General features: G+C 52.2%; 1 protein-coding gene across 1 annotated transcript in view; it reads left to right on the top strand.

The window, feature by feature from the left end:
- Positions 1-1,197: 1,197 nt before the first annotated feature.
- WHRN (whirlin) overlaps positions 1,198-27,099 on the top strand; it is an 86,260-nt gene continuing 60,358 nt past the window's right edge. The window contains exons 1-2 of the mRNA XM_026513839.4: positions 1,198-1,925; positions 24,279-24,497. Coding sequence (XP_026369624.2) covers positions 1,308-1,925; positions 24,279-24,497 — 837 coding nt within the window. The 5' untranslated portion in view covers positions 1,198-1,307. The remainder of the gene's footprint in view (positions 1,926-24,278; positions 24,498-27,099) is intronic.

Genomic DNA, 27,099 nt, shown 5'->3' with positions numbered 1-27,099 from the left:
GGCAGGGGTCCAGCGAGCCCCTCGCGCGGGAGGTGGCTCCAGCAGGCTCGTATGTATCTCTTGCACCCAGTAGGTGCCCAACGATCGTCCATATAAACACTTGAACTCGTACGTCAGGGCGTGCAAGAGAGGAGCGCAGTGTGTCAAGGTAGAAAACCGAGCCTGGAGCGTTTACCATTTTAGGGGCAAAAAGTTGGCTATTTTCCCCCACAACTGTGAATTGGCTGGCCGGCTAATTGCTCCAAAGCGGTCCTGAGGCTTGGGCTTCGATCGCAAAAGAGCACAGGCTTGGAGCCCACCGCATCTCAACTCTTAGCTGGAGAAGTGGGGAGAGGGCTCGCAGTGCCCCCGGAGCTCCTCCCACCCCAACCCCCACTTTCACCCCTTTCTTCCCCTGGGCTGCACTGTTTCACCCCGTCTCCAGGCAACCGCCAGGCGCTAGGCGGGACGTCATTTCCTGAAGAGCCCGTAGGGGGGAGGGGGAGAGAGGGGGAGGGGCAGGGGGCGGGGCCAAGTCTGGGCAGGCGACGGCGACGGCGTCGGAACTCGCTGGAAGATCTGCCCCGGGCAGCTCAACAGTTCGCAAAGTGCCGGCTCGCGGCCGCGCGGCTCCGTCTGCGCCCAAGCGGCGCAGGAGCGCGGGGGTCCCGGGGCTGCTGCATCCCCGGACATGCCCCGCAGCCCCTGGCGGACGCCCGCGCGGCTCCACCCGCTGCGGTTCGGGGGGCTCTGGGACTAGAACTCCCCCTACCCCAACTTATGACTTTGGGGTCCCCCAGCCCGAGAGGAACGGGCGGCCCGGCTGGGGGAGCCCCGGGCATGGTGTGACGGGGCGGTCCGCCTTGCTGCGCCCCCCACTCCAGACACCCGCCGTCTCTGTGCCCTCCAGAATGTAGCTGCTCTCTCCGCGTCTCTCCCCCCACCCCCCCGGACTCCAGCCGCAGTCTCCGCGACCTCCGGGCTCCAGCAGCCAACTCCTGGTCCCCCGGGACCCTGTCGCTGTCTCCGCTTTGCCTGGACTCCGGCCGCCGTCTCCTTGTCCTCCCGACTCCAGCCGCCGTCTTTGCAACCCTCGGACTCCAGGATCTCGACCCCTCCGTCTTTACGCGTCCGGGACTCCAGCGGCGGTCTCCGCGATCCCCCCGGGATTCTGCCACTGTTTCCTCGCCCCCCCCCCCCCCCCCCACGAAACACAGACTCCGGCAGCGGTCTCCGCGCCCCCCGGGCTCCGGCTGTCGCGCCGGTACCGGCGAGCGCAGCCGCTGCCCCTCCGCGCGCCCCACGTCCGCCCGGGCCTCGGCGGGGAGATGAACGCGCCGCTGGACGGCCTGTCGGTGAGCTCGTCCTCCACCGGCTCGCTGGGCTCGGCGGCCGGGGCGGGCGGCGGTGGGGGCGCGGGGCTGCGGCTGCTGTCTGCCAACGTGCGCCAGCTGCACCAGGCGCTGACGGCGCTGCTGAGCGAGGCGGAGCGGGAGCAGTTCACGCACTGCCTGAACGCGTACCACGCGCGCCGCAACGTCTTCGACCTGGTGCGCACCCTGCGCGTGCTGCTGGACAGCCCGGTCAAGCGGCGCCTGCTGCCCATGCTGCGTCTGGTCATCCCGCGCTCCGACCAGCTGCTCTTCGACCAGTACACCGCCGAGGGCCTCTACCTGCCCGCCACCACCCCCTACCGGCAGCCCGCCTGGGGCGGCCCCGACGGCGCGGGGCCGGGGGAGGTGCGCCTGGTGAGCCTGCGGCGCGCCAAGGCCCACGAGGGCTTGGGCTTCAGCATCCGCGGGGGCTCGGAGCATGGCGTGGGCATCTACGTGTCGCTGGTGGAGCCAGGCTCCCTGGCCGAGAAGGAAGGGCTGCGAGTCGGGGACCAGATTCTGCGTGTGAACGACAAATCCCTGGCCCGGGTGACCCACGCTGAGGCTGTCAAGGTAAGGCTGTGGTTTGGGGACGAGTACAGGACAGAGTGACAGGAGCTCTGCCTGTGTGTGTGTCCTTAAGGCAAATCTCCTAATCTTTCTGGGCCCCATTTTTCTTAAAAAAATGTTTCTTAAAGTCAGGAATATCTAGGTTTTGTTTTGTTTTGTTTTGTTTTTTTTAGCAAATAGGTACCGGGCAATGCGCACGAGGTGGTGGGCCAAACAGATTTGGACCCTGCTTTCGTGGGGGCATAAAGGCTAGCAGTGCGTGGGAGACAGACATTACCGGATACTCCGGCAAATGCGTGATTACAAAGTGTGAAAAGGCATAGGGATTCTTAGGGGCATTTAAAAAAAAAAGGTAAGGTCTCCTCTTGGCTTAGGGTTAGTCATCAGTGGGTGGTCTCCGCTTCTGCTGTTGTTATTCTCATTGTTCAGTCGGGTTTTGCCCCTGAAAGAAAGTTTTGTCAGCACCAGCGTGCCCCAGAGAGGCTGTGCTGGAGATCCACAGAGCTCCAACCTGACTCTGCTGTTCAGGTATCAGGCTGTGTATTCTGGGACCGACACTTTTCCTCTCCAAACCTCTGGATCTCCACTAGGAAAATGGGGCAACTGGACCTGCCAAGTGTCCCTAACCTTGTTGGAAGGGAGGCCCCTGCCTCAATGTCAGAAATAAATCCTCCAACCCCTTGAGAGTAGCTGCACTTTTTGTGTCTGTTAATTGAGAAAAATAACCTCATGACTGCAATCTCCTAGGGATTTAATCAAGCTGTTTAAAGCGGTTCCGTGTTTGCTAATCTCACGCCTAGGGCTATTGAAAACCAGTTGGAGTCTGAGATGGATAGTGTTTGGTGTACATGTGGATTCGAGAATCCCTTGAAGGTGTTTACACACACACACACACACACACACACACACACACTCTACCTTTGCCCACCTTTGTATAGGAAGTGAAGAATTTTGGGGGAGAAAACAGTGACCTACTCAGCTTGCGTGGGGTAAAGGCTTCCTCAGGGTTTAGGGTGCCCTGTGACCCAGCTTCTCACCACCACACCCTTTGCCCCTGCCTTGGGTCCTCCTCAGTGCAGGTGACTGGGGCACCGGCTGAGGGCCTGCTGGCTGCTGGGAAGTAGTCAGGCAGCAGAGGTCCAGGGCTACTTCCTGTGTCCTCTTCGGTGACCCGTGGTCAGGTGTGTATCGAGCCCATTTCCTGACTGTTCACTTGGGGCACAACCATCTTCTCCCTGATTCTCGCTTTCCTTGTTTCGTTGCCAACCCTTCCGCCTGCTGCCCCTTGAAAATTTCAGACACTTCTCTGCTGTTTCTGGGCAAAGCCTGATGGGTTTATATTGTTCGGAGAGGGGAGGGTGTAGCAGACAAAGGCTCTTGGGGATTTCCATGCACCTGCCCTCCTCTCTGTCTCCTCTCCCCACATCAGTCTTTCCCCCTTCTCTGACATTCCATGTATTTATAAAGAAATAGTCCATTAGCCTTTGGCCCTAAAAGGTCTGGAGTTCCCAGATGATAAATTTATACGCAAAAGATACTTGATCCAGATGGTCAATTATAATTGTGGATTCAATTTTAGTGGCAATTTTTAAAGACTTGTGTAACTCACTCATCACAAGGTGACAGACTTGGAAAGGCCTCAGGTACCCTGGACTTTAAAAGCACGGGCCCTCCCTGCGGTCTGCATCCCAGTGTGGGGCGTGCCCAGAGGCTGGAGCTGCCCGGTTCTGAGCTAAACCTGAACTCTCGGTGGTGTGTTTCCTGAGCACCCAAAGGAGCAGAGCTGCCTTCGGATGTGTGCGGGAGCTCTGTGAGCGGAGCAGCCCCCTGGGTCCCTGACTATCGCTTTCCCCACGAAGGGGTCGGCAAAGGCAGAATGACCTCCTGCCTTGGGTGCCCCCCTTCCGGCCAACGCCAGACACAACCTGCCCGGAATGCACCCCTTTGGAACCTTCCGAAGCAACAGGCAAAATGAAAACTGCTTTGTGTCACCTTAACTCCGTGGGGAAAGGGGAACAGTTTAGAAGAACACCTGGGGCTGTTGACACGTCTCCACAAAGTTAAGGGCATTAAGTCCCCGAACCGCAAGCCAAGAGAGGCCCCAGCTTCTCTACTGGTTACAAACTACCCTTAAACCAGGATTTTCTCCACTTACAGCGCTGTAGGGCACTGCGTCAGAGATCTTATGGATTTTAACCGAACTTCCAGACTTTAGTCAAATACCACCAGTTTTTCTGCGCCATAGACCACACTGCATTCAGTACGAGACCTGTTTTCTTTCTCCTTCGGTGTTATTTTGTTTGTTAATTTATTCGTTTGTTTGTTTATTTCCTCCCCCAGCTTTCTGGAAGTAGAACCGGCAAATGAAAATTGTGTGTGATTAGGGTGTATGGTGCGATGATTTGTGCTAGTCGTCCATGATAAAAAGGTGACCACAGTCAAGCTAGTTATCCATCACCTCACAGAGTTATTTTATTTTTGTGGCAAGAACACTCGCTTAGCAAATTTCAAGCAAACAGTACAGAATTATCAATTGTCGTCACCATGCTGGGACTTGGAGCCCCAGAACTTACTCATTTTGTAATTGAAAGTCTGTACCCTTTGACCAACATTTTCCTGTTCTCCTTCCCCCTGGCCTCTGGCAACCACTGTTCTGCTCTTTGCTTCTGTGAATTAGACTTTTTTAGATTCCACGTAGAAGTGAGATCAGCCGGCATTTTTTTTATGGGTCTGGCTTATTTCACTTAGTATAATGTCCTCCAGGTTCATCCATGCTGTCGCAAAGGGCAGAATTCCTTCCTTTTTTGTGTGGCTGAATAATATACCACCGCGTGTGTGTGTGTGTGTGTGTGTGTGTGTGTGTGTGTGTCCTTTTTCTGTTCATCTGTCAATATACACTTAGGTTGTTTCTGTGTTTTGGCTCTTGAGATGTGTTTTCAATCTTAAAACCTTTATTTTTCTCCTGCAGGTAGAAAGAGGGGGAAAAGATCCTTTGAGCATCCTGAAGGAGAGAGAGAGAGAGAGAGAGAGAGAGAGTGTGTGTGTGTGTTTGCATAATAAAAAGAAAATTAAATTTTAGGAATCAAGTTACTTAAGAGTTCATGAATCAGAGAGGGTCACCTCCTTCCAAGGAATAGAGAAGATTGAACATAGAAAGTTTTTTTTCCACTTCTCTCTCTCTTTCTCTCTCTCACAAATCAAGTATCCATTGTTGCTCAGAGCAGTTCAGCGAGGATTCTATTCCTCTCTCCAGGGGGCTCCCATCCTTCTCTTGAAGCCTATTTGCTAAATCATCAGTGACAGGTCCAGATAAGGCAAGCCATTTACTATTTGCAATTACATTGAAATGTTTGATTTTTGAAAAATCTCTCTTGAATGAACAGGAGCCAAACTAATAATAATAATAAAAAAAAGGAGACCTTTCAGAGGTTTTCAGCCAAAAAGCGTTGGTAAATTAGCCAGGAAGCCCACAGACCAGGGATGCTGCATTGGGCTCTGCCACATGTTGGCTGTGTGACCTTGGGCCAGTCACTGACCCTCTCTGTGCCCTCGGGTGGCTGGGCCAGCAGCTGCCCAGGGTCCCTTCCGGGCTCAGACAATCTGCGATTTGCTCAGTGTGTACTACCCAGAAGGCGTTTAGGGTGTCTAATCCGGTGTCTTCTTGTTCTTTTGGAATTGATTTCATTTAAGGCAGAGTTAGGAAAGTTGGCTTAGGATTGGGAGACGAGAATCTTGGCACGCCTGTGTAGCCTCCTACTAATTCAGGAATTTGACGGGTTACACACTGTACTGATGAGAACTTGATTCCTCTCCCTCGATCCCAGAACACCAGCCCTGGTGCCGCTCCAGAGTAAATGAGAAGACGACCACAGGATTGTGGCATGCACAGCACTGCCCTGGGAGCGCTCAAAACGGCAGTCACTTTCCCGCTTGCCCCCCGAATCCCTAATTCTGTGGGTAGCAGGCTGCGGGTAGCCGGGTTGCTACTGGGATGTGTGTGTGGTTGTGTGTGTTTCATCTCGATAAAAATGAAATGGCTTCATTACGATCTCAGCATCCCCCCTGAACCCCCTGCCCTGGGTTCCTCCAAGGGGCATATTAGAATTTGAAATGTTCCAGAAGTTAAAAACGGCGGCCGGCCGTTTCATTTAATTAGCGTCATCACACCCTCCCCTTCTGCGTAATAACCCGCAAAGAAGCTGTCCATATTCAAATAAGTCATTGCATTTAGTCCAGCACATTCTCAACGACGCATTTGTCATTTTCCCATTGTACGTGGTTAGCTGAAGCCATTATAAATTATTACCACTTCTAACTTTGTATCTGGAAATGCAGCTTCTCCCCCTGGTGTTATTACTGTTTTCCAGTTTGGAAGGCATGGGTAATGTGTTCCTGGGGACGCACAGACTTTCCTCTGTGGCTCTTCCTCTTTCTTGGGTCCTGTGGGTCTTGTCGGCAATGACGTGTTGAAAGCTCACTCGTAATGAACTCTGTTGAATAGATGTTTGCTTGCTGGGTCCAGAGTGCAGTGAGAAGGTCCATTTCTTTAATTTAATCTTATTTATTTACATGGCCCAAGCTGATACTCAAGGTTTTAGACAATTACAGTGCCCGGGTAGGACAAAATCCTCTTGCAACGGGTTAGTTCTCCTTCAGATGAAGGAAGCGTTTTGTAGGCTGGAAGAGAATGCCGTTATCTTTTTATGCCTTTTAGTTAGGATATTATTATTAGAAGATTCCTGCCTCTTGGCTTTAAGCTGGACACGAACGACATACAGAATTACCCCAGCGCTAGCTGCTTGTTTTCCTGTCACCTCCCTCTTGCGACAGACCTGGCGTTGTTTATTACCTGCCATAGATTCATCATCTCGATGGGGCGGCAAAGATAAGTATGATCCTTTAACCCCCGACTAATTGGATTTTGTGTGTGTGGTTGCTTCCCACCTCTGCCATGCGGCACCCAGCCTGTATGCACCTGTCAAGTGCACGCCGCCCCTCACACGCCTGTCTGCTCATGCGCCCAGCACATGTGCGTCTCCTCCGAGTCATAATCTGCCCCCCAACCCCCCCCCTGCCCCGCCCTGCAAAGGGCTTTGCACTGAAGCAGGCGTCCATGGGGGATTAGGCTCCAACTGGCTTTCCAGCAAGGTTCTTTTATGACCTGGAAGAGCAGCATTTGGTCTCCACTGCTCAGGGACCCCAGACTAGTGCCCGGCAAGGACCAGAGAATTTGATTAGAAGGAATGACATTTAACGGCTTGAGGTGGTTGGAGGTTGAAATACAAATCTTTCAAAACCTATTCTTTTTTCTCCTTTTTTTTTTTTTTTAAAACCCCCGAGCAAGAATCTGATGTTAACAGGGAGCTCACACAGGCTTCTAATTGTGCCCCAGGGTGGGGGGCTGCTTTTTAAAGATTCCTGTGCTGCAGACATTTCATTTGACTTTTACGGCAAGGCAGGTGGCAAAGGGTGCCAAGAACAGGAATCAGACCATTTGTTTCCTGTGCACTCCTGGCGGCCGCTGCGGGAGGCAGCGCCATGGGGCCAGTGCACTTGTGTTTGAACTTTGCTTTGCTAGAACGCTACCGGGAAGAGAGGAGGCTGGCTTCAGCGAGTGAGCACCCCCTCTGTGCCAGGTGCTTTCTCCTTCCCAGGGGAGGTGGGGAGGCCAGGAAGGTCAGGCTCCAGGAGGAGAAATTGACCAGCCCAGGGTCACCATGGGGATTTGAAGCGAAGTGGCCCTTCTGCCCTACCACGTGCCTGGAACCCAGCCCTAGCCGTTATGCAGCCGGCCTCCTGGAAGACAGAGCCAGGCCCCCCGCTGGAAGGCAAGCAGCCGTCATACTTCGTGCCTGACATTTGGGAGCCTTTGAGGAACCATCCACAGACTTCATTTTATTAAGTGGGAGTCTGGAGCCCATGCATCAACGGCAGGTGGCATGTTTGAGCCCAGCCTGTCCTCGCGGGAGCCATTTATCCATGCAAGGTCTGAGCGGCACTTAGCGCCCCCAGGCCTGTGGCTGGTACTCAGAATTCAGAGACGAAGGGTCGATGGCCCCTGCCCTTTGGGGAGTCACAGGGGTGGGGGGCACAGACCCACCTGGGGCCACAGGTCACCAAGGGTTTCAAGCGCTGTAACATCCACAGGCGTCCATATCCCTGCCACCCTTTCCCCAAAGCAGGCCCCCACACCATCCCCTCGTCCTGCTGTAATTTCCTTTAGCGCCGTGGCCACTACGAGAAGGACATGTCACCGTGTTCGTTTGTTGTGTGCCTTCCCCACTCCAGACAAGCTTCACGAAAACCAGGATTTGGTCTGCGTGCCTCCCTCACCTACCCCAGCACCTGGCACACAGTAGGTGCTTTAATAAATAAATTTTTGCCAAATGTATGGAAAGATCTTGCATCCAGTGCAGTGCTGGCGAGTTCAGGATTCCTTGGTTCCTCAGTGTGATATCCGAAGAAAATCCATGTAGTTGCAAGACAGTGGGTGATTGGAGAAAACAAAAAATCAAGGAATGCCATAGTCTCTAATGTATGCTTTACCGCGAAGCTGACGGTGTGGCTGTGAGCAGATCACGTGACATCTCTGGATGCCTCAGTCTTTGGAGCTGTGAAATGGGCATAGCCATATCCCCACTTGCCTTTCCCGGGGTGGGTATGGAATCGTATGACTTGGTAGGTACAAAAACATTTGGTAAATAGGAAACCCTATATGACTACTTCAGTGAAAGACCTTAAAACAAAAACAAAAACGTGGTCTGTGCCTGGGTGGGCAAGAGCTTTTCCCATCCTCTGCGGCCCAGGCACTTTGGTTAGTCCTACGAGACCACTTTGGTTAGTTCATTTGTTGCTTTGCTCTTAATTTTAAAACCACATTCCCAGAAGTGGGTTATTTCTGCAGCCTGTGTCTGTGATTCCAAAATAGAATCATTTATGCATTCTGAAGCAATCAATGAACCAATTTTGGGTGAGATATATCTTCTGGCTTTTTGTTAAAAAAAAAAAAAAAAAAAAACAACAGAAATAAAACCCAGCACTGTTCAGGTTTCAAGAAGCCCTAGCATTTCAGGTAGAGGCCAAGTTCCTGCTAATCACGCGTACGTTTAAAAGCTGCTTTATTCTTTACGGAGAATGCACAAGTGAATTTCTTTTTTCTCCTTTTCCAGCCCCAACCCCTTTGCCTCCTTCCCCTTTGAGAATTTGTGTTCCTTCTGCTAAATTGGCTGTGGCTTTGCTTCAGTGGCAGCCAGTTTCGTAGTTATTTTTCCTCTCTACCTGAATTTTCGTCATCTCAGCATCCTCTCAACTTCGAATGCAAAGCAAATATTTCAGCCTCCCCTAAACCAGTCCCAAGATGTCTTCTTCACCAGATTCTAAAGCTGCAGGTTATGGGGAGGAACCCAGCAAAGGGGCAGCTAAAAGGGTGTTTCTAAGTACTCTAGAAATGGTGATGCAGAAATGTAGCTTGCCTGCGAATTAACAAGCTCCCAGGCAAGTCTCCCATCACACCGAGGTTTGGGGAGCACCGCCTTCCTTTAGGATTTGCCCCCATCCCCAGCATTTATCCACAGACAGACTTGACTGGAGAGGTGGACCCAGCCGGTCCGTCCACAGGTGCAAGGACAGCTGATAGGTTGGACAATCCAGGGAAGAGAGGTCGGTACCCAAGAGGTTAGAGATGGCTTTTGGAGATGGACCTGCGGTCATTTGACTGTGTTACTTGGCCGTGACCTTGAGCAGCTCCCTTAGCCTCTCTGTGACGCAGACCGCCTCACCTTGAACTTGGCGCCTAGCCCACACGAACAGGTTATGGTTGCTGTCGCACATGAAAAGTTTGAGAAATACGGCCACGGAGGCCCCACTGCAGGCATGGTGATGAAAAATGTTATCGACTGCATCCTTCTGGCTTTGAAAGTCTTCTGTTGTGCCTGCTTAGTCTAAAAAAAGAAAAAAAGGTGCCTTTGGAAGAAAAGACTGGGGCTCAGGGCCCTCTTGACGCATCGTAGCTGCTTGAATTGCAGAGTCATTTACTAAATGTGGTCAATATCCTCACATAGACAGAGTTTCTTTCAAAATGTAATTGCCCCCATTTGGGTTTTGGCATCTGCATTTTCTTTTGTTTTACAGTGATAATAAAGCCCGGGGATCGGGTGGAATTGTGTGTCCCGACCTCCCTTAAAAATGTGGGGCAGGTGCGTGGCTCAGAGAGCAGTGTGTGGCAGTGTGGTTCCCAGATCAGCTGCCTCTCTGTCCTTGTTCCCCAGCATCCTTCCCTGCTGGGCTCCTCAGGGGCCTTGATGAGAAGGGAGAGAAGGTGGCTGTTTTTCCAGAACCCATTAAAGCAATTAATGCAGGTTGAAAGTGGTGATTTGACAATATGGTATCTGTACTTTAAAAAAAACCAAACCCTGGAATATATTTGTACCACATCTGAAATGGTGTGTGAGGGTTCATTAAGAGGTTTCTGATTAAGAAAAGAGAAGAAAAGGGGTCCAGCTTTCAGAAACTCCCCTCCCATGCCGGTGCGGAAGCGGGGAAGTCTGGGGCAGGGTCTGCCTTCCTCCATTTCCATCCTCCGGGCCTGTGGAGGCTGTGGTGTCCTGCGGCGGGTCTGAGCCCAGAGGGACCTTCCTCCTTGCTCCATCTCTCCTGCCGCCTCCTCTTTCTCCTTAGGGGGCCCCAAGCCTATCCCAGCTTTTCCCAAATTCTCTTAAACCCTCTCCTCCCTCCACGAGTTCTTCCCGCCCCGAGGGTTTAAGTCAAGATGTTCCATTTGTCCCCACATCCCTTCCTGTCTTCCTTGCTGTCTCTGAACAGGACCTGGGCCTCCTTTTAGTGTCTTTATTTATTTATTTTTTAATTTGTATTTTCAGCTCTTCCCCAGTATTAGGAAAAGCATTTATTTGCCTTGAAAGTCCTGGCTCCTTTCTGACCCTCTGAAAATACCTCATCCTCTTGCCCACAAATCGTGGACATTGCCTGAGTTAGTAACCTTGACCTGCTCTCCTCCCTACAGTCTCCCCACTGCGGACTGCACCAGCGTCCGGCCAGCTTAGACCCTCCAGGCCCGATCCCTCCCCAGCACATCCCAGACTACACTTCCCCTGTCCCTGCCATTGGAGGCCGAAGTGCAGCGGCCTTTTGGCTGTCTGTCTCCCTTCTTGCTTATCTGCCCAGCAGTCCATTCAGAGTCCTGGAGGAGGGCACGCTTTCGAAATTTGTCTCTCATCAAGCGCTGCCCTGCCCTGCACTGGAGCTGAGAGCCTTCAGGGCAGGAGCTGAGCTCCTGAACCTGGCGTTGAGGCTGCCCATGGTCTGATCCCCTTCTATCTGCAGACCGTCCTTTTCTCCGGCTGTTCCCCGAGTGCCATCCACACTTGACCAGACAGGCAGCATGCCCTCCTCTGAAAGGTGGCTCTGTGTCCCTGCATCTGTCGACAGCTGCGCCCCCGTGAGGCCAGCCCCCCCCCCCCCGTGGATCGTCCAGTCCACCATCTGCAGGAACCCCTCTCGTCTCCCCCAAGGCTCCGTCAGCCTAGTGACCCTGCTTCACTTGTTGTGACACAGATTACACATCTCCGAGTGTTTCCTTGAATTGTTCTGTGGCCGGTAATAACTTCTGTATTGAGGGCTTACAGGAATCCCGATGGCATTCTCAGGACTTTCCGTGTATGAACTCACTTGACCCTCACACTAGCCCAACAGGTTCAAAGTCGGTACCCGCCTTTCTTGCTCCGTTGTGCAAAAAATTGCAAAGAGTTTGTCACTTGCCTGCTGTCACAAAGATGGAAAGTGGCAGAGCCAGGAATTAAAACCAGGTTTTGTTGACTTGAGGGGATGTGTCTGTCACTCCAATGCCAGAGAGAGGCGGCAGCCCGTGATGCCACAGCCTGGGCTCCCGAGCCAGAGGCTTTGTGTTCAAAGCCTGGCTCTCCCACTGTGCACCTGTGGGGCCTTGAACAAACTCCTTGACCTCTCTGATTCTCATGCCTCTTCGATAGCGTTGTCATGGGAATAATAGTCAGACGGTAGGCAAGTTTCTTAACTTCCCTATTCAATTTCCTCGTCTCTAAAACAGGGATACTGATGGCCATACAGGTGACCTTGAAAGCACTGGAGGCGTGTATTGATTTGAATATTTCATGATTCCCTGCTATATTCACACAGCCGTGCTGGGGTCTTTTCCTGCCAGATGAGACTCTTCGTGGTATAAAATATATAGCACCTGAGATGCTTCAAAGCTTGTAATACTGAGCCCACGAATAAATACGGCCCCCATGGATGGGCTTCTCTGTGCCACCAGGAGCTCTGCGAGGGCTTGTCTCAAATCTCCCCACCAACTCTTCGGCGGAGCCCCCGGGGGAGAGGAGGCCGAGCATTGGGAAGAGGAAGTGACCGAAGTGACCGGCCTCCAGTACACAGGGCGGAGGTGGCAGGGCTGGGATTTGAACTCGCGATCTTCTTGCCTCCGAACTGTGTGCGCATTGCCACCTTCTGGTGGGTGTGCAGCCTAGCACCGCGCTGGCCGGAGCCTTGGGTCAGTAAATGTACATTTCCTCTCCGATGTTTTTTTTCTTGATGGAAATGGCGTTGCAGCCAATTTGATCAGAAAACCCACGAGGGAGCAGACAGCCCGGGCCACGCCCCCCTGCCTTTTCCTGGGTGAGCTCTGGGCATCTTGTTGACTAGACTTCAAGTACCGAGGCGGCACCGGGCACTGTTGGCCTTCCCCCCCCCCCCCTTATCTCTCTTGCCATGCCCCGGCCTTTGTCAGGATTGTACTTTGCGTGTAGTCTCTGGAAATTCCCTAAATAGATTAACCGTGACCTCAACTCCACCCCCATAAGGATAAACCCGTAACTTAGGAAATCGGCTCATTGATTGGCGGAGGCGGGGAATCTGTTGTCTGTCTCCCGGGCCTGTATAAAGGGCCGGTGGTCGTCAACATCATTACAGAGTGGACAAAGGAAGGGCCATTTGGTGAGGAGCAGAGGAGTCCGCTTGCGCATTTAAAATAAAATGTGTGTGCGCGCGTGTGCGTTAATGACTCGAGAGAGATGGGCTCAATTTAGAGAACTCGGAAACCCCAGGAAAACACAAAGGAGAAAGACCCCCCTCCCCAATCATCGATGGTCTGCTCCGCCCAGAAATGATCACTGTTGACAATTTGCGTCTTTCCCGTCCACCATGTGCCTACGTATGTAAATTCCTACTGGGAATTTTCTACAGAACTGCCGTTCTGAACATAGTTTTTGAGCCTGCCTCACCAAACAGTGGATCCTGACTCTTTTTCGACCCTGATAAATGTTTCTAGAACATGGTTTTTCATGATGGCGTCATGGCCAAGGGGCGCATGATTTATTCGACTAATTTCTTCTTCTTGGACAGTTTGCTTTTTAAATGTGAGCCACATTGCTGCTTTAGACAATGTGTCCTGGCACATTAATCTGTAAGCATGTCTAAAAATTCCTTGGGCTGTCTTTCTAGAGGTGGCATTGGCTCTGGGCATAGGCAGATTTCTAAGGCTTGGGTAACTGTTGCCAGATTGTTCTTGGGGAAGAGTTTGCTATTTTATAGCCCCCTCTACCCATGTTAGTGGTGTGTGTGATGCTTCCCCCAGCCTTGCCAACACGGGATATTAGATTTCTTTTCCATTTTTGCTGATCTGATAGACAAAAAAGTATCCTATTTTAATTTGCATAATTTAAATAGTGAAGTTGAACTCTTTTGCATGTTTATTATTTCTATAGCTGTATATACCTATAGTCAATGTGTAATAAATAGCATGTAGCAGAATGTTATATATATATATATCATCTATAATACATTATTCTACATGCGTTTGATATATATACATTTATTTATTTTTGATGTGTAACTTATTGATGTCCTATGCCCATTTAACCACAAGAGGGTTATATTTCCACGTCCTTGGATCTATCAACCTTTTTCTTTAAGAGATGGTTGTTGGGAGTAGCTGTTAGGTCGTTGATTGATCCACCTGGAATTCAGATCCTTCAGTCCGAGTTAAACTGGAGGCCTCTCCCTTGTTAACGGAATGCACAGAAAGTGATGAAGGACAGGAATGTTAAGTGTCCTCGAGGAGAATACACCCCATCTGTGTATCCACTCTTGGACCGAGAAGATGTTGATATATAATCAGATTTTTCTGATGGATGGCTGTGCCGTAAACACTGGTTCTAGATGACAACAGCTCCATTGGAAACCCATCGAGGCTCATCTTGAGCGATTATAGTTATGACTCCTCAAATCTTGTTAGTTCTTCCCAAAAGAAAAAAAAGACTAAAGAGACTGAATTTAAAAGATCATTTGTAAAGCAATTTACTTAAATTATAAGAGACTAAAAGCCAGGCTTAGTGGATAATTGAAGAATTGCATTAAAAAGGAATCAATATCTTTCTGGAATCTGCTCTGTCCTCATCTTCTGAGTTCTCTTGCAAAGGGATGGCCACTCTGTCACTGTCTTGCAAATTTCTCATAGCATTATCCCCAAGGACAACGTTTTCTTTCTCCCTTTGATCCTTCACGTTTTTTCCTTTTCCCACAGCCTTAACTCACCGCGACATTTAGGAGCAAAGATACCAGAGATCAGGGGCTTTTAAAATGTCAGGCCCCTGCTCCAGCCTCTGGGATCCTGGTGTTCCCAGCACTGGAGCAAAGGCTTCCTTCTTCGTACCGAGCCTTTGGAGAAGGTCAAACTCATAAAGAAAGGACAGTGGAGGGAATGAAGAGTTGGTTTTTTGAAATCTACTTTGTAAGGCTCCAATTAAAGGCAAATTGAAACATTTAAAAAAAAAGACTCAAAAGAGGAACAGAAGATGTCGATTACTCCTCCATCCTAACTAGCGATCGTTTCTCTGCCCTGTCCCCTGGCGTTTGTTTCTGTGCGTTCGCAGTCCTTGGTGTTTGGATCGCCTGCTTCTGTTTATTTTTGCTTCATGCATATGTGGAGCTCCATCTCGGGGAAGGGGACTGCTCTGTGCTCCAAACTGGTTTCCCTGTGGATGTAGCCACTTAAAGGGGTGAGGTGGCCACAAAGAGCCAGAGCAGGAGGGCCACACAGTGGCAAGCTTTGCCCCAGATCCTGGCCTCCTGATGGGCACACGGCTGTCAGGGACACCAACATGAAGCCCCCGTTCTTTGAGACATAGTGAGTTCTCAGCATATCACTACCTGCTTACGTCAACATTCCAGTAGAATATAAACTAGCACTTTTTGGACTTTTATTTAAGGGGATGTTTTTAAATGACATGATTCTTAGACCAAAATCAGAAGCAGTAAAGTATTTCCGGGGAGTGGAAGGAGAGAGCAGGATGAGAAAGCAAGAGTTATTGCCCAAGCATCTATGAAAAATATCTCTGCCTCCAACTCCACATCTAAGGTGTCTGATCCTTGAGATGTACTTCGGCATTCATTCATTCGCTTGGCAGTTGTTTTCCTGAGCTCCTCCTATGTGATTGGTGTGATTTAACATCCTCTTCGTACTTTACATATCCTATTTACTTACTTGTTAATATATTTGTGATCAGTATTTCTTCCTACTTCAGAAATAATTGAGTGACTTAACCTAGAAAGTACATCACGAAAAAGGCACAGAGCTCAGAAACCATATTGGAAAGTGTGTATGTGTGTGTGTTGCCATTAATAGGAATTATAGTTCATATTTAAGTGGAGTTGTGAGCTTCCTAGCACCCGAGGCAAAAAGGGAAATTCGCATGGTTTAGATTGTACTAGAGAATTCAGTGATATTTCAGGAGAGATAAAATTCTTTACTGGCAGTTTTTAAAAGGAAGGCAACCAATTTTAGGAGGAAGGCAATTTCAATCGCATTTCTTCATCGTCTCTCATTTTATGTCGAATTACCCACGATCTCTGGTCTTTCATATTTGTTGACACATCTGTGACCACAATAGAAATCCCCTGACTTCTCTATCTACTGAGAAGGATATAAGTAAAATAATCACTGTATACGTATGTTGAGATATGTACTTTCAGGGATAGGGAGCAGCACGTGCAAATAACTTGGAGCATTTGGTACTGTAAGGAAGGGCCAGTGGCAGGGACAGGAGATGAGGCTGGCCAGGCAGCAGGGCAGCCGCACAGGCCTGAGACACACTGCAAGGAGTTCACATTTTACATCAGAAGCCATGGGAGCATTTGGGCAGGGAGGGGACGGGGTCCACCTGCATTTTAAAAGAATGTCCTAGCTGCACAGCAGAGACTGATTTTAGAGGCTGGCAAGCTGTTGCCATCAGTGGTCCCTGTAAGAGGTAATTAACACAGATAAAAATGTGATGCAGAGGGAAGGAGCTCTGAAGACAGGGCTAATTTGGGCTTTACTTTCTCCTGACATTAAAATACGTCCCTGGGGCAGAGAGTCCACACCATTAATGTCTGTTCTCCTTCAAAGTGGGGCTGAATGGGGAGGGTCTTTCTAGCCCATGTGGCTGAACCTAGCACCACCTCAGGGTTCAAGAGCTCGGGGGGTGGGGGGGGGGGGCTCACCTGTTTACTGTCTGTAAGTCCTACGTCCCCTTTTCTGTGAGGCCAAGACAGAGGGTTGCCCTTGTGTATTGGAACCCCCTTTCATTGCTGGTGAAAGAAGCACGAGTTTGGAAAGGCCAAGATTCAAATCCAAGCCCTGCCTCTTACCCTCTTTCTAGAGTCTCTTTCCTCATCTGGGCAATGGGAAGAATAAAATGTGTGGTCATTTATATTAGCCGCCATGTGTTGGGCACCTGTTGGCCACCATCCTGAGTGCAAGACTCTGGGTGTACATTATCCTGTCAGTCCTCATTTTGTCCCCACAGTAACTCTCTAAGAGTAGGCTTTAGTAGCCCCATTTAACAGGTGGTAAAGCCGAGGCAACTTGTCTAAAGTCTCATAGGCAGGAAGAGATAGAACTTTGTTTGGGAATGGCTTTCTAGTGAATATACCTTTCACTGAAAAACTCTTGGGGGGGATCCTCACCCTAAGTAAGATACCTTTTAATTTGGTGCTTTGCAATTCTCTGATTTCCAAATGCAGTTGGAACATAGAGTCAAGGTTTGCCTACAACTAAGATTTCTGGAGCCCGTGGAAGAAGGTATAAAGGAGGGTGGATCCCTATACCTGAGTGAGCGCTGCTCTGGGAAAAGGCATTGGAAAGCCCCCACCCAGTCCCATCCACAGTGCTGTGGATGAGGGAATTAGGCCTTGTATAGGCACGGGTGTCATAGTGCTGCCCCCTGCAGGTGGTTATAGGAACTACAACGGGGGGACAAGGTTGCTTATGAAAAAAGATGCGTTTTCTGCTGCCTTAGGAATTCCACTTATCCCTGATCTAGAGAATTCGACCACGTGTGCGTCAAGATGCATGAAAAGGTATGTTATCATAGCTTCGTTTGCAGTGACAAAAACCAAGAAACCATCTAAATGTCCAACAATAGAGGAGTGGGAATTCAGTGGTGGGGGTGTGTCTCTGCCAGGGAGAGCGCCGTAGCGTGCAAAGAAATGAACTGAATGCCATTGAACTGGTGAGCAAGGATCTTCAAAATGCATCTTTTTAGCTGGAAAAAACATGGTGATGAAAATGTGAAGTGTGAGTCAATTTATGTAAAGATCAGACAACAGTAGTTTTGTATATGTGCACCCACATATTTCTAAAATGCATAGAACATTCCGGAAGGACAGACAGTTGTTAACATGGATGGTGGGTTGAGACTTCTACTCTGGGTTCTCTATCATATTCATACTTAACCCTTTTGCAGCTCTTACCTGTGTTCCAGGCATTAAATGCTTTATGCAGATAAACTAATTTAATCCTCACAATCACCCTGTGATAGAATATTGCTCCTAACCCACCTTACGCCTGTGAAACTGAGGCCGGGACTAGTCACTTGCCCAAGGTTGCCGTTGGCGGGTGGCAGAGCTGGGATGGGAGTCTCAGTAGCCCGGCTCCAGAACTGTAGCTCCCGGCCACTCTTTTGCTTCTCTCACCAAATCCCACGTGCACCTGTGGTGTGTGTGCTCACATGAGTGTGGAGAAGCATGGGGCGCTGACCTAAGGCTGCCTGAGCCCTGGTCGAGGGCACTGATCTTTCTGCAGCCTCATTTGAACAGATTCCCTCGGAGCTGCCTGGCGTTTAGAAAGCTCAATAAATATGCTGTTGGGAGAGATTATAAAGAAAACAGAACATGCACCATGCCTCAAGGAACATATCTTGTAGTCTAGAGACAGGATGTATGAAGCTGATGCAGAGACTGTAGTATACATGGCAATGAAAACATAGAAGTGTGCTGGTTGCTCTTGGAGATGGAGAGTCAGTTGCAATCCAGGAAGGCTTCCTGCAGGTGGTGGGAATGGTCTGAATGTCAAAGGCAGGGCAGATGTGAGGAAGTGTGGATTAAAGGGAGGGAGGATGTTTTTGAAGATGAGGACGTTGTAAGAGAGGCTAGAGCTGCTTCTGTATTTGTGTCCATGTAGATTAGAGCTTTAGAGAATTCTGGGGCTTGGGTTTGGGAGAAGGAGCCGGTAGACTCAGGAAGGAAATTCACATTTAGTACTATTGCGTGCGAGATGCTATATACTATACATAGGCAGTCTACATGATCTTTTTTTATTTGAGTTTGAGTAACCTCTACACCCAACGTGGGGCTCGAACTCACAACCCCGAGATCAAGAGTTGCACGCTCCTCCAACTGAGCCAGCCGAGTGCCCCTAGGTTATCTTTTTTTTTTTTTTAAAGATTATTTATTTATTTATTTGACAGAGACAGCCAGCGAGAGAGGGAACACAAGCAGGGGGAGTAGGATAGGAAGAAACAGGCTCCCAGCGGAGGAGCCAGATGTGGGGCTCGATCCCAGAATGCTGGGATCACACCCTGAGCCGAAGGCAGACGCCCAACGACTGGGCCACCCAGGCGCCCCGCCCCTAGGTTATCTTAATAATGCTTACATCTGTTGCATTTTAAATGCAGAAACAGGCACAGAGAGGTTAGGTAATTTGCTGTGTCGCACAGCAAGTCAACAGCAGAATCAGGATTGGTGCCCAGTAGGTCTGAGCCAGAAGCCCCCGCTGGGCAAGGCGGGGTCAGGAAGTGCATCCTCCTTTCCTCTCTTCGGCATCACTAACCTGAACCTGGGTCTCAGACGGGCTGAACATCTCTGTTCCTGAGAAGAGAAAACCTTGGCCCTCGAGGTTTGTGTCCTGAAATAAACTGGATGAGTCACCACGATGTGGCTTTCCCTGAGACTTCAGAATGCGCCCTTCGTGCACGCCCCTGAGGACGGGAGCCTGGTCGTCCTGCGGCCTCGTGGTCCACTGCACACTTGCGCTTCGGTGCGTGTTCTGGAACATAGGAGCATCCGTGCGTCTGCCGTGTGAACACGCAACGCCCCGCCCCCTTCACGCTCTGGCCGTCTCCCGTCGCTGTCTGTGCCCTCTGCGGAGCCGAGAATCCCGTCGCCTGGGCTGTGATTTGGGGGCTTGGTAGTCGGCTCTGAAGAGCTGAGTGAGGCAAATTTGCCTCCTGAGAGCATTAATCCAAGTAGCAAGTTATTAAGTTTGAAGACATACACATATAATTTACATTTCCATAATCATAACACGTTGCCGCGACAGTCCTCCGCCTGATGGTTGGTATCCGAGCCACGCCGTCTGCCGGGTCAGATCGAGACTTCAGGATCTGACTCCGTGGTACGCACGCAAGCCCTAGGTCAAGTTTTACCAGCTAACGCACGGTAACAAGCGTGGGAGCGTAGTGGTCTGATGACCGCTCCGCCTCCAGTGGGCTCTCCCCAGATCTCACGTTGTTTCCTTTCTAGCCACAGCCCCCTGAATTCTCCGGTGATAGGCACTGTGCCGTATAGGGCCCCTCTGCCTAAAGAGAGAGTGGAATTAAAGTCTTCCTTCTACAGGAGAGAAGCAGATGAACAGAGAGGGTCAGTAACCTGTGTGAGGTGGCACAGCTCATAAGCAGTTGGGTCAGGAGACTGGCTGGTTGTGCGGGCTGCCACACAGGAGACAGGCAAGGGTGACAGTCACCAGCTTGCACAAGTAGAGCGCCCACGTTGCTTTAAGGTGGGTGTCGGATGTGGTTTTCCCCGCGCAGACAGCTGCCTGCAAGGAGCAGAGCCGAGCAGCCACGGTCCCATTGGAGGAATGTCCGTCTCCCCAGCTGTTGGGTCCCTGGGGAGGTCCGCGGCTGCCGGTGATAATGCTGAGTTGTGTGTGCCTCCTGCCGCACTTTGGATGCTCCGTCTGTCCTTCCAGTGTTGGTCCCTTCCGGCTGACAGGGAGCTTCGGAGTCCCCGGGCTCAGGATCTGGTTCGAGGACTTGTAGCAGCCTCAGCCCGCACACTCTTGAGAACGCACTCCCGGAGGGCTGCCTGGACTCCATCCCTGTGTATCCCAAAGCCCCTGATCTCTCTGCTGCCGTGACTCATGACGGTCCGGTGGGTAAATTCGGCCTTTCCTTCTAGATGGAGCCACTAACCAGAAGACACTGAAGTTTCCTATTGGGGCAGGACCTCAGCATTTAGTAAGTTCAAGCCGCTCGTTGCCGGTTGGCAAAACCGAGGCCCAGCGAGAGGAGGATGTAGCCCCGGGCCAGCCAGCGAGCCGGCGGCGCAGCGGGGACATGCCTGGGCCTCTGTTTCACAGCCAGAGTTCTTTCGGGTTTCCTCTGCCGCTTCAGCTGCGTGCTATCGGGAGGCTCGCTCTGGCCAGAGAAGCTGCTGGTTCTTCTGAGAAACGAATGGCCGAATGGTCAGGTGCACCTGAGGCACCCTGGCGCCCCAGTCTGGGGTGACCGTGCGTGTGCAGAGCTGGGGCAGGCCGAGCAGGGGAGCACGCGTCGGCCAGCTCTCTCTAGGAATTCACTTCTCTGTTCAAAGCCACTCTTTCAAAAAGCAAGTGGCTATTTGGAAAACTGGACACAAAAAAGCAGTAAGAAGACAGACACGAGCTTCTTGGACCCTCCTCGGCCTCCCTGTCTTCCACACGTGACATACGCACGTATGAGCTGAAAAGGGGTGGGTGGAGCTGTTGGTGCTGTATCTCTCGGCCCCCGCACCCCTGCACCCCTGCACCCCGGCCGGATTCTGAGAGCCTGCTCTGGGGCAGCAAGTGCTGCTTCGGGAATCTTGGGTTTGTTCGGTTTGGGATGGTGATATTCTTGCTCTCCAGGACCCCACTGGAAGCCCCACATTTACCCAAAATGCCAACCTCAGAGTTCTAGGAGGGTCTCCACTTGAGCGGCTGTCAGATCTTCTGGCCCCTCAGTCTTGTGATGGGGAAGCCGACGTGCACAGGGGAGGGGGCTTGCCCAGGGCGGGCCTCCTGTGTGTCCTTGGCTGTGCTCTTCATCCTCATTCCCTCTCTGTCCCTTCCCACGTGGGGCTCCCACGGTCCCCTTCTGTAAGATACGGGAGGCGGGCAGCGCGTGGGAGACTCGGTGACCTCTCAGGCCCTCCCCAGCGCCCGCTCTCCGTGGTCTTCTCACTCACCTCCTCTCCGTTCTCAAGGTTGCTGCTGGCCTATTTATAGAACCAACCGGGAGAATTTGCTCTGGCCAGCAAGACAGAATACAAACCGCGCTCTCCGCCACCGCCTTCTTGTGTGACTGCTTGGACGAGGCTTTCCTGCACCCGGTTTCCCTTCTCAGTGCAGGCACTCCGGGAAGAGAGGCGAGCGGGCTCGGCTACCCGTTGAGCTCCTACTGTGTGCAAAGACTCCGGACCTCCTGCGAGTGGTCTCCTGGAACCCCCACCGCCCTGAGAAGGGGGTATTATTCTTTCACGGAGCTGCTTTGAGACGGGAAGCGCCGGCCCCGGGACTCACAACTCACAGGGGACAGAAGTACGGCTCACGTGCAGTTCTGCCTCCATCCACCGTTCCTGTTCTTTCTACTTGGTTCCTCTGCTCCTGATTCTGGCGTCGCCAGGCTTTTCTGAGACCTGCCAGGGGAAGCCGCGTCTCTCACCGGCTGCAGGTGCCACGAGGATGTGCCCACTTGCTCTCCCCAGGCCCGGCACACAGTAGGCCCTCAAGTCAACCGTTGTCGAGTGAATGGCGGGGCTCAGGCTTACAATCTGTCGAGGGAGGGAGCAGGGAAGAAGCAGGCCAGTGGGACCGGCCTCCAGCCAGCAGTGCCCTCACGGAAGAGGGAGCCCTGGGCCCGGAAGAGGGGTCAGAAGGCACAGGGTGGGGGGGCCTCACAGGTTTCTCAAGGCTGCTCCTGCCCTGCAGCCCCTTCCCTGTTGGCTCCCCCAGAGGCCTGCTTGCTCGCTGGCCTCTCCATCCTGCCCCTCAAACTTCACACAGATGTTCTCTTCCCAGCTGTCCTACCAGGGGGAGTCCCGGGGACTTGCCAAAAGAGCACCAGTTCTCCCTCTGCTCATCTTCTCAGAAATCTTCTGTAAAAGCAGCTTTTGGAGAGCTGCCATATTCTCATTGTCCTTCCACTGGGGACTGGCATTTAGCTGTAGAATCGAGGGGCCGACACTTCCTGGCTTACCCTTCCTCCTCCGGGAGAGGCTCAGACCTCCAGCCGGGGCTCCCCACTGTGGGGGAAAGCTCTTCCCTTGGCTCCTTTTGTCTGTCCAAAGTACTAGGGAGTCAGGGGAATGCAGTCCAGGGCACATCTGGGCAAGCCTGGGGGACTCAGAGAGCTAGGTCCTCCCCTCCCCCCTTTTGAGGCATATTCTTGTTTTCTGAGGCCAAAAGCAGTGTATCCTCATTCTGGAATGTTTGGAAAATATTGACAAACAGGAAGAACAAAATAATAGTCACGCATAAACCTGCCACCCAGAGAGAGGCCCTGTTGGCCTGTTGGCACATCACGCCCCAGCTTTGTTTTGTTTTGTTCTTTTCTGGGTGATTTTTATCTTAACGTCACTGAGATCGTACTGGAAGATACGATTTACATCCTTTTGACCCCACCGCACAGTACAGCATATCACAGACCCGCGGTGTTACGTACTCCTCGTAATCGGTTATAAATGTGATTTTAACGGCAGCGTGGGCTTCGTGTGGGCAGGCTCCAGCCCCCCCAGTTGCAGGATTTGCTATGAATCCTCGCGCTAAGTGACTGTCCCTCGATAAACGGCGTCATTTCAGCTCCAGGTGCCCTGGAGGAAAGTGATGTGGCCAAGCTCCGCGTCCACCCCGGGCAGAAACTTTGGGCTCACCTCTCCTCGCAGGGCTTCCGTCCCCAGGCTGGAAAACACAGAATAACTCAAAATCAGTTGGTATGGAAAAGGAACCCCACACCCCCAGGGTAGGCAGGCGATTTCCCTCTATTTCTTCATCTGAATCATGGACCTCTCCCAACGAGATTGGATTCCATGAGGATTTCAGGAGAAGACGAAGCATGCCAGGTGCAGAGCAGAGGGTGTGACACAGACAGGCTCTTTATAAATGTCCGGCTATCATTATCAGTCATTTCAGCTCTTGACTCTCTTGTCGGGGTCACTAAGGCCACCCCCGGGTTCTGCGAGGGCTCACAGGTTCGGTGTATAGCTGTACTTGTGGCTAAGACTGATGAGGCGAGGGGCGCCTGGGTGGCTCAGTCGGTTAAGCATCTGCCTTTGTCTCAGGTCATGATCCCAGGGTGCTGGGATCGAGTTCCGCATCGGGCTCCCTGCTTGGTGGGGAGTCTGCTTCTCCCTCTCCCTCTGCCCCGCGCCCCTTGTGCTCTCACGCTCTTTCTCTCTCTCTCAAATAAATAAAATCTTAAAAAAAAGATTTATGATAGCAAAAGAATACCCAGCAAAATGAGCACAGGGAACAGGTGCAGGGGGCAATGTGTGTAGGAAACCAGACACAAGCTTCTGAGTCTCCCTTTGCTGCAGGATGAGCCCAGGATAAGCTGGGAAATGTTGTCCACCAGGGATGTTCCTTTGAGAATTAGTGCCAGGGTTTTTACTGGGGTCTGGTCACATAGGTCTCCTCCGCCTGGACCTACATTCCAGACCCCCACATAGTTTGCACAAGGAACCGAGGCACGGTGAGCCACCCTTCCCAATCAGGGAATGGGAGGAGCACTCAGAATCCAGGCTCCCAGATGGCAGCCAAGCAGGCCTTCCTATAAGGATGCGGTCTGAGGCCTGCTGTGTTAACTCTTCTCTGCACGGCTGTGCCGAGAGGTCATATTTCTTACGTTTGGACCACTTCAAGATTGGGTTGGGCTGGATGTCCTTGTTTCCATAGGACAAAAATTGAGGCCTAGAGGAAATAAAAGGCGGGGGAGGGGGGACTCAGGGGCTGGCCTGAGAGAAGTAAGTTCTGGGTACTGGGAGGGTAGTCCCTGCTAATCCCTGTATCCCCCCCCCCCCCTTCTTTCTCTCTAGGCTCTGAAGGGCTCGAAGAAGCTGGTGCTGTCCGTGTACTCAGCGGGGCGTGTCCCTGGGGGCTACGTCACCAACCACATCTACACCTGGGTGGACCCGCAGGGCCGCAGCATCTCCCCGCCCTCAGGCCTGCCCCAGGCCCACGGCGGCACCCTGAGGCAGCGCGAGGGGGACTCGAGGAGCACCCTGCATCTCCTGCAAAGCGGGGATGAGAAAAAGGTGAGCTGTCGGGCCTTGGCCTCGGCAGGCCGGTGAAGGGCAGGAGGCTGGCGGGGGAGGCTGGTCCCCCAAGACCCCATTCTTCCTGCCAGACCCGAACAGGGACGCTTCTTAGGGGCTAGACAAAGGGGCTGGGTTCTTTTGGGGCTCTGTCCTTCTCTCAAGGCCCTACCGAAGGGTTTCATCTTGTTTTCTTTTCTTTTTGACCCATGCAACGTATATTCTGATACAGGCTAAGATCCTGCAACCAAAGAGCCCAAAGACTATGACTTAAATAAGAGCATTTATTTCTCTCTGACCCAGAGCAGAGGAGACAAAGGGGGCTGGAGTGACAGCTGTGCTCCGTATTACTCTGGGGCCCACCCTCACCCCCATCAATATTCCCTGGGCTGTTGCCCCTTCTGATGGTTTAAGCTGTGCCACACCAGGTCCCCATTCTAGCCCCTGGAGTGCAAAAGGGAGGAGAGACAGCTCAGAGCTCCTCTTTAAATTCAACATGATTCAACTTCTCCGTGGTCCAGACCCAGGCGCACGGCCGCATGTAGCGGCCCGGACTCCAGGCTCCGCAGGGAACCGCTGCAGCTGTGTGTGTCTTGGGTTGTCAAGAACAGGCACAGGTGCTGGTCACCTTGTAGCAAGTGAGAATTGACCGGTGTGGGCAGTTCCAGAACCGAAGCAGCGGAGCTCAGGGTGCGCCTCCCAGGGGAAAGGGATTTCCACCTGTCAGCTCTCTGCCTCTTTCCAGGGCTGGGCGCTTTGGTGGCCAGAACCACCAACACTGGAGCGGGTGGCAGCAGGCTTGTGGTCGCCCGAAGGCCGGGGGGGGGGCATCAAAGCCCTCCACCCCTCATATCGTGACTGTTTCAGTTAAAAAAAAAAAAAGAGCGAGAGCGAGAGACCGGGAGATGCTTCCCCCGAGTTTTGAAGTGTTGCCGCAGGTGCTGTTTGCCTTGCACCCCGTGGTTGCTCCGGAGCCCAGATAGTGTAAGTCCTGCCCACGGCTCTCCCGGTGTTTTAGGACCTCGACTCCGGCACCGACAGCCCCGAGGCCCCGTGGCTTGGGGCTCCGGGCCAAGGCCTGTCGTCTGGAGACTCTTGCTCGGCTCTCCTTTCCCGGCCGTTTAGCGTGCTTCGTGCTCTTTGCACAGATGTCAGTCTACAGGCAGCGGCTTCAGTGCTGGGCGAGAAGTGCAGGGAGCCCGTTGGCAGACCGCCCAGCATTCTTTGTGGGGGCAGCGCTGGGGGGGGGCAGAGGTGGGCTAGGACCCTCTCCCCGCCAGGCGATCCATGTTGCTTCGCAGCAGGTCTCGAGCCAGCACGGCTGCCTGAGGTGCGGAGTCATTTTCAAGGCCAACCTTCCAGGGTTGGGCAGGGAACTGGCTTTATCTTTCCCTCGAGCCTCTTCCCTGCATGAGGCGTGGTGCTGATGGGTGCTGGGCACGGTGCTTACAACATCTTGGTGAATCGTCACCGCCGCCCAGCGGGGTAGCTGCCCTCGTCCACATTTCAAAGCCCAAGAATCCGAGAGAGACTCAGGGCACTGTGGCAACTAGGACCCGTTCCACGGGTCACCCCGGTCACCCCGTACTTAGTACTTAGTGAGCACCTGCAGTGCGCTGGACGCTGTGATGGGAGGGAGGAATAGAGAAATGGACAGGAGAGGTGAGGTCCTGCTGTGGAGAAGCTTCTGGTGAGTTTGGAGGTCACGGGAGGAGTGAGACCATAATCCAGAAAGGAGCACGAGTGAGCAGGATCATTAAGGTGGTGAAGAGTGATGGAAGGAAGTAAAATCCGGAGACAAGTGGAGGGTGACGGAGAGGGAGGCATTGCTTCGGATGAGGTGGTCAGGGAGGGCGTCTCTGAGGAGATGACTTCTGAGCTGAGACCTGGGAAGGAAGAAGGAGTTGCCATGCACTCTGGGGGCTGAAAATCCCAGGCAGCAAGGACAGCATGTGCAAAGGCCCTGAGGTGGGAACCAGCTCATGTCCTCAAGGCTTAGCAAGAAGGGCCCTGTGGCTGGAACTGAATGGGTGGGAGGGCTGGGAGGAGATAAGGTGCCCTCTAGGAGTCTTAGAATAACTTATGTAGGAATATGGAAGGAAGAGGCTTAGAGAATTGTGCTCCAGAGAGGACCAGAGACCTCAGGAGGCAGGAAATCCCTTGGACCACACCAGCATGGCCTTCACAGATCTCACAGCTCCAGACAAGCTTCTGCCCTCTCTTCTGTTCTTCTTCCTGCTGGATGCAGCCTGGAAACCCCCATTTCCTGTTGTGAGGGGTGTGGGGAAATCTCCCTGGGGCCTGCACTTCTGTTCCCTGGGCCTGGAGCTTGGTGGGCCCTGACTCTCTTCTCTCTGTTGTCCTGGAATTGTCTAATATTCCAAGTCACCACGACCAGACTCCCAGGCTTCCCATGCCAACCTTCAACACTCCTATCCCAACTCCAGTGGACACACACCTTCTAGGGACAGAGTGCCCAGGGCAGTAGTGATGGAAACATCATCACACGTCGCAAAACGACTTGGGAAAAGCACCCGACGCTGTCCACTGAAGCTGGTCCTAGCGTTGCTGCCGTTGCTAGGAACGCTGTTCTCCACGCTGA

This window comes from Ursus arctos, unplaced genomic scaffold (genome assembly GCF_023065955.2).
Source record: "Ursus arctos isolate Adak ecotype North America unplaced genomic scaffold, UrsArc2.0 scaffold_18, whole genome shotgun sequence".
In the NCBI taxonomy this organism is placed as follows: domain Eukaryota; kingdom Metazoa; phylum Chordata; class Mammalia; order Carnivora; family Ursidae; genus Ursus; species Ursus arctos.
Note: the sequence above shows the minus strand (reverse complement) of the source record. Positions and strands in the feature narration are given on the sequence as shown.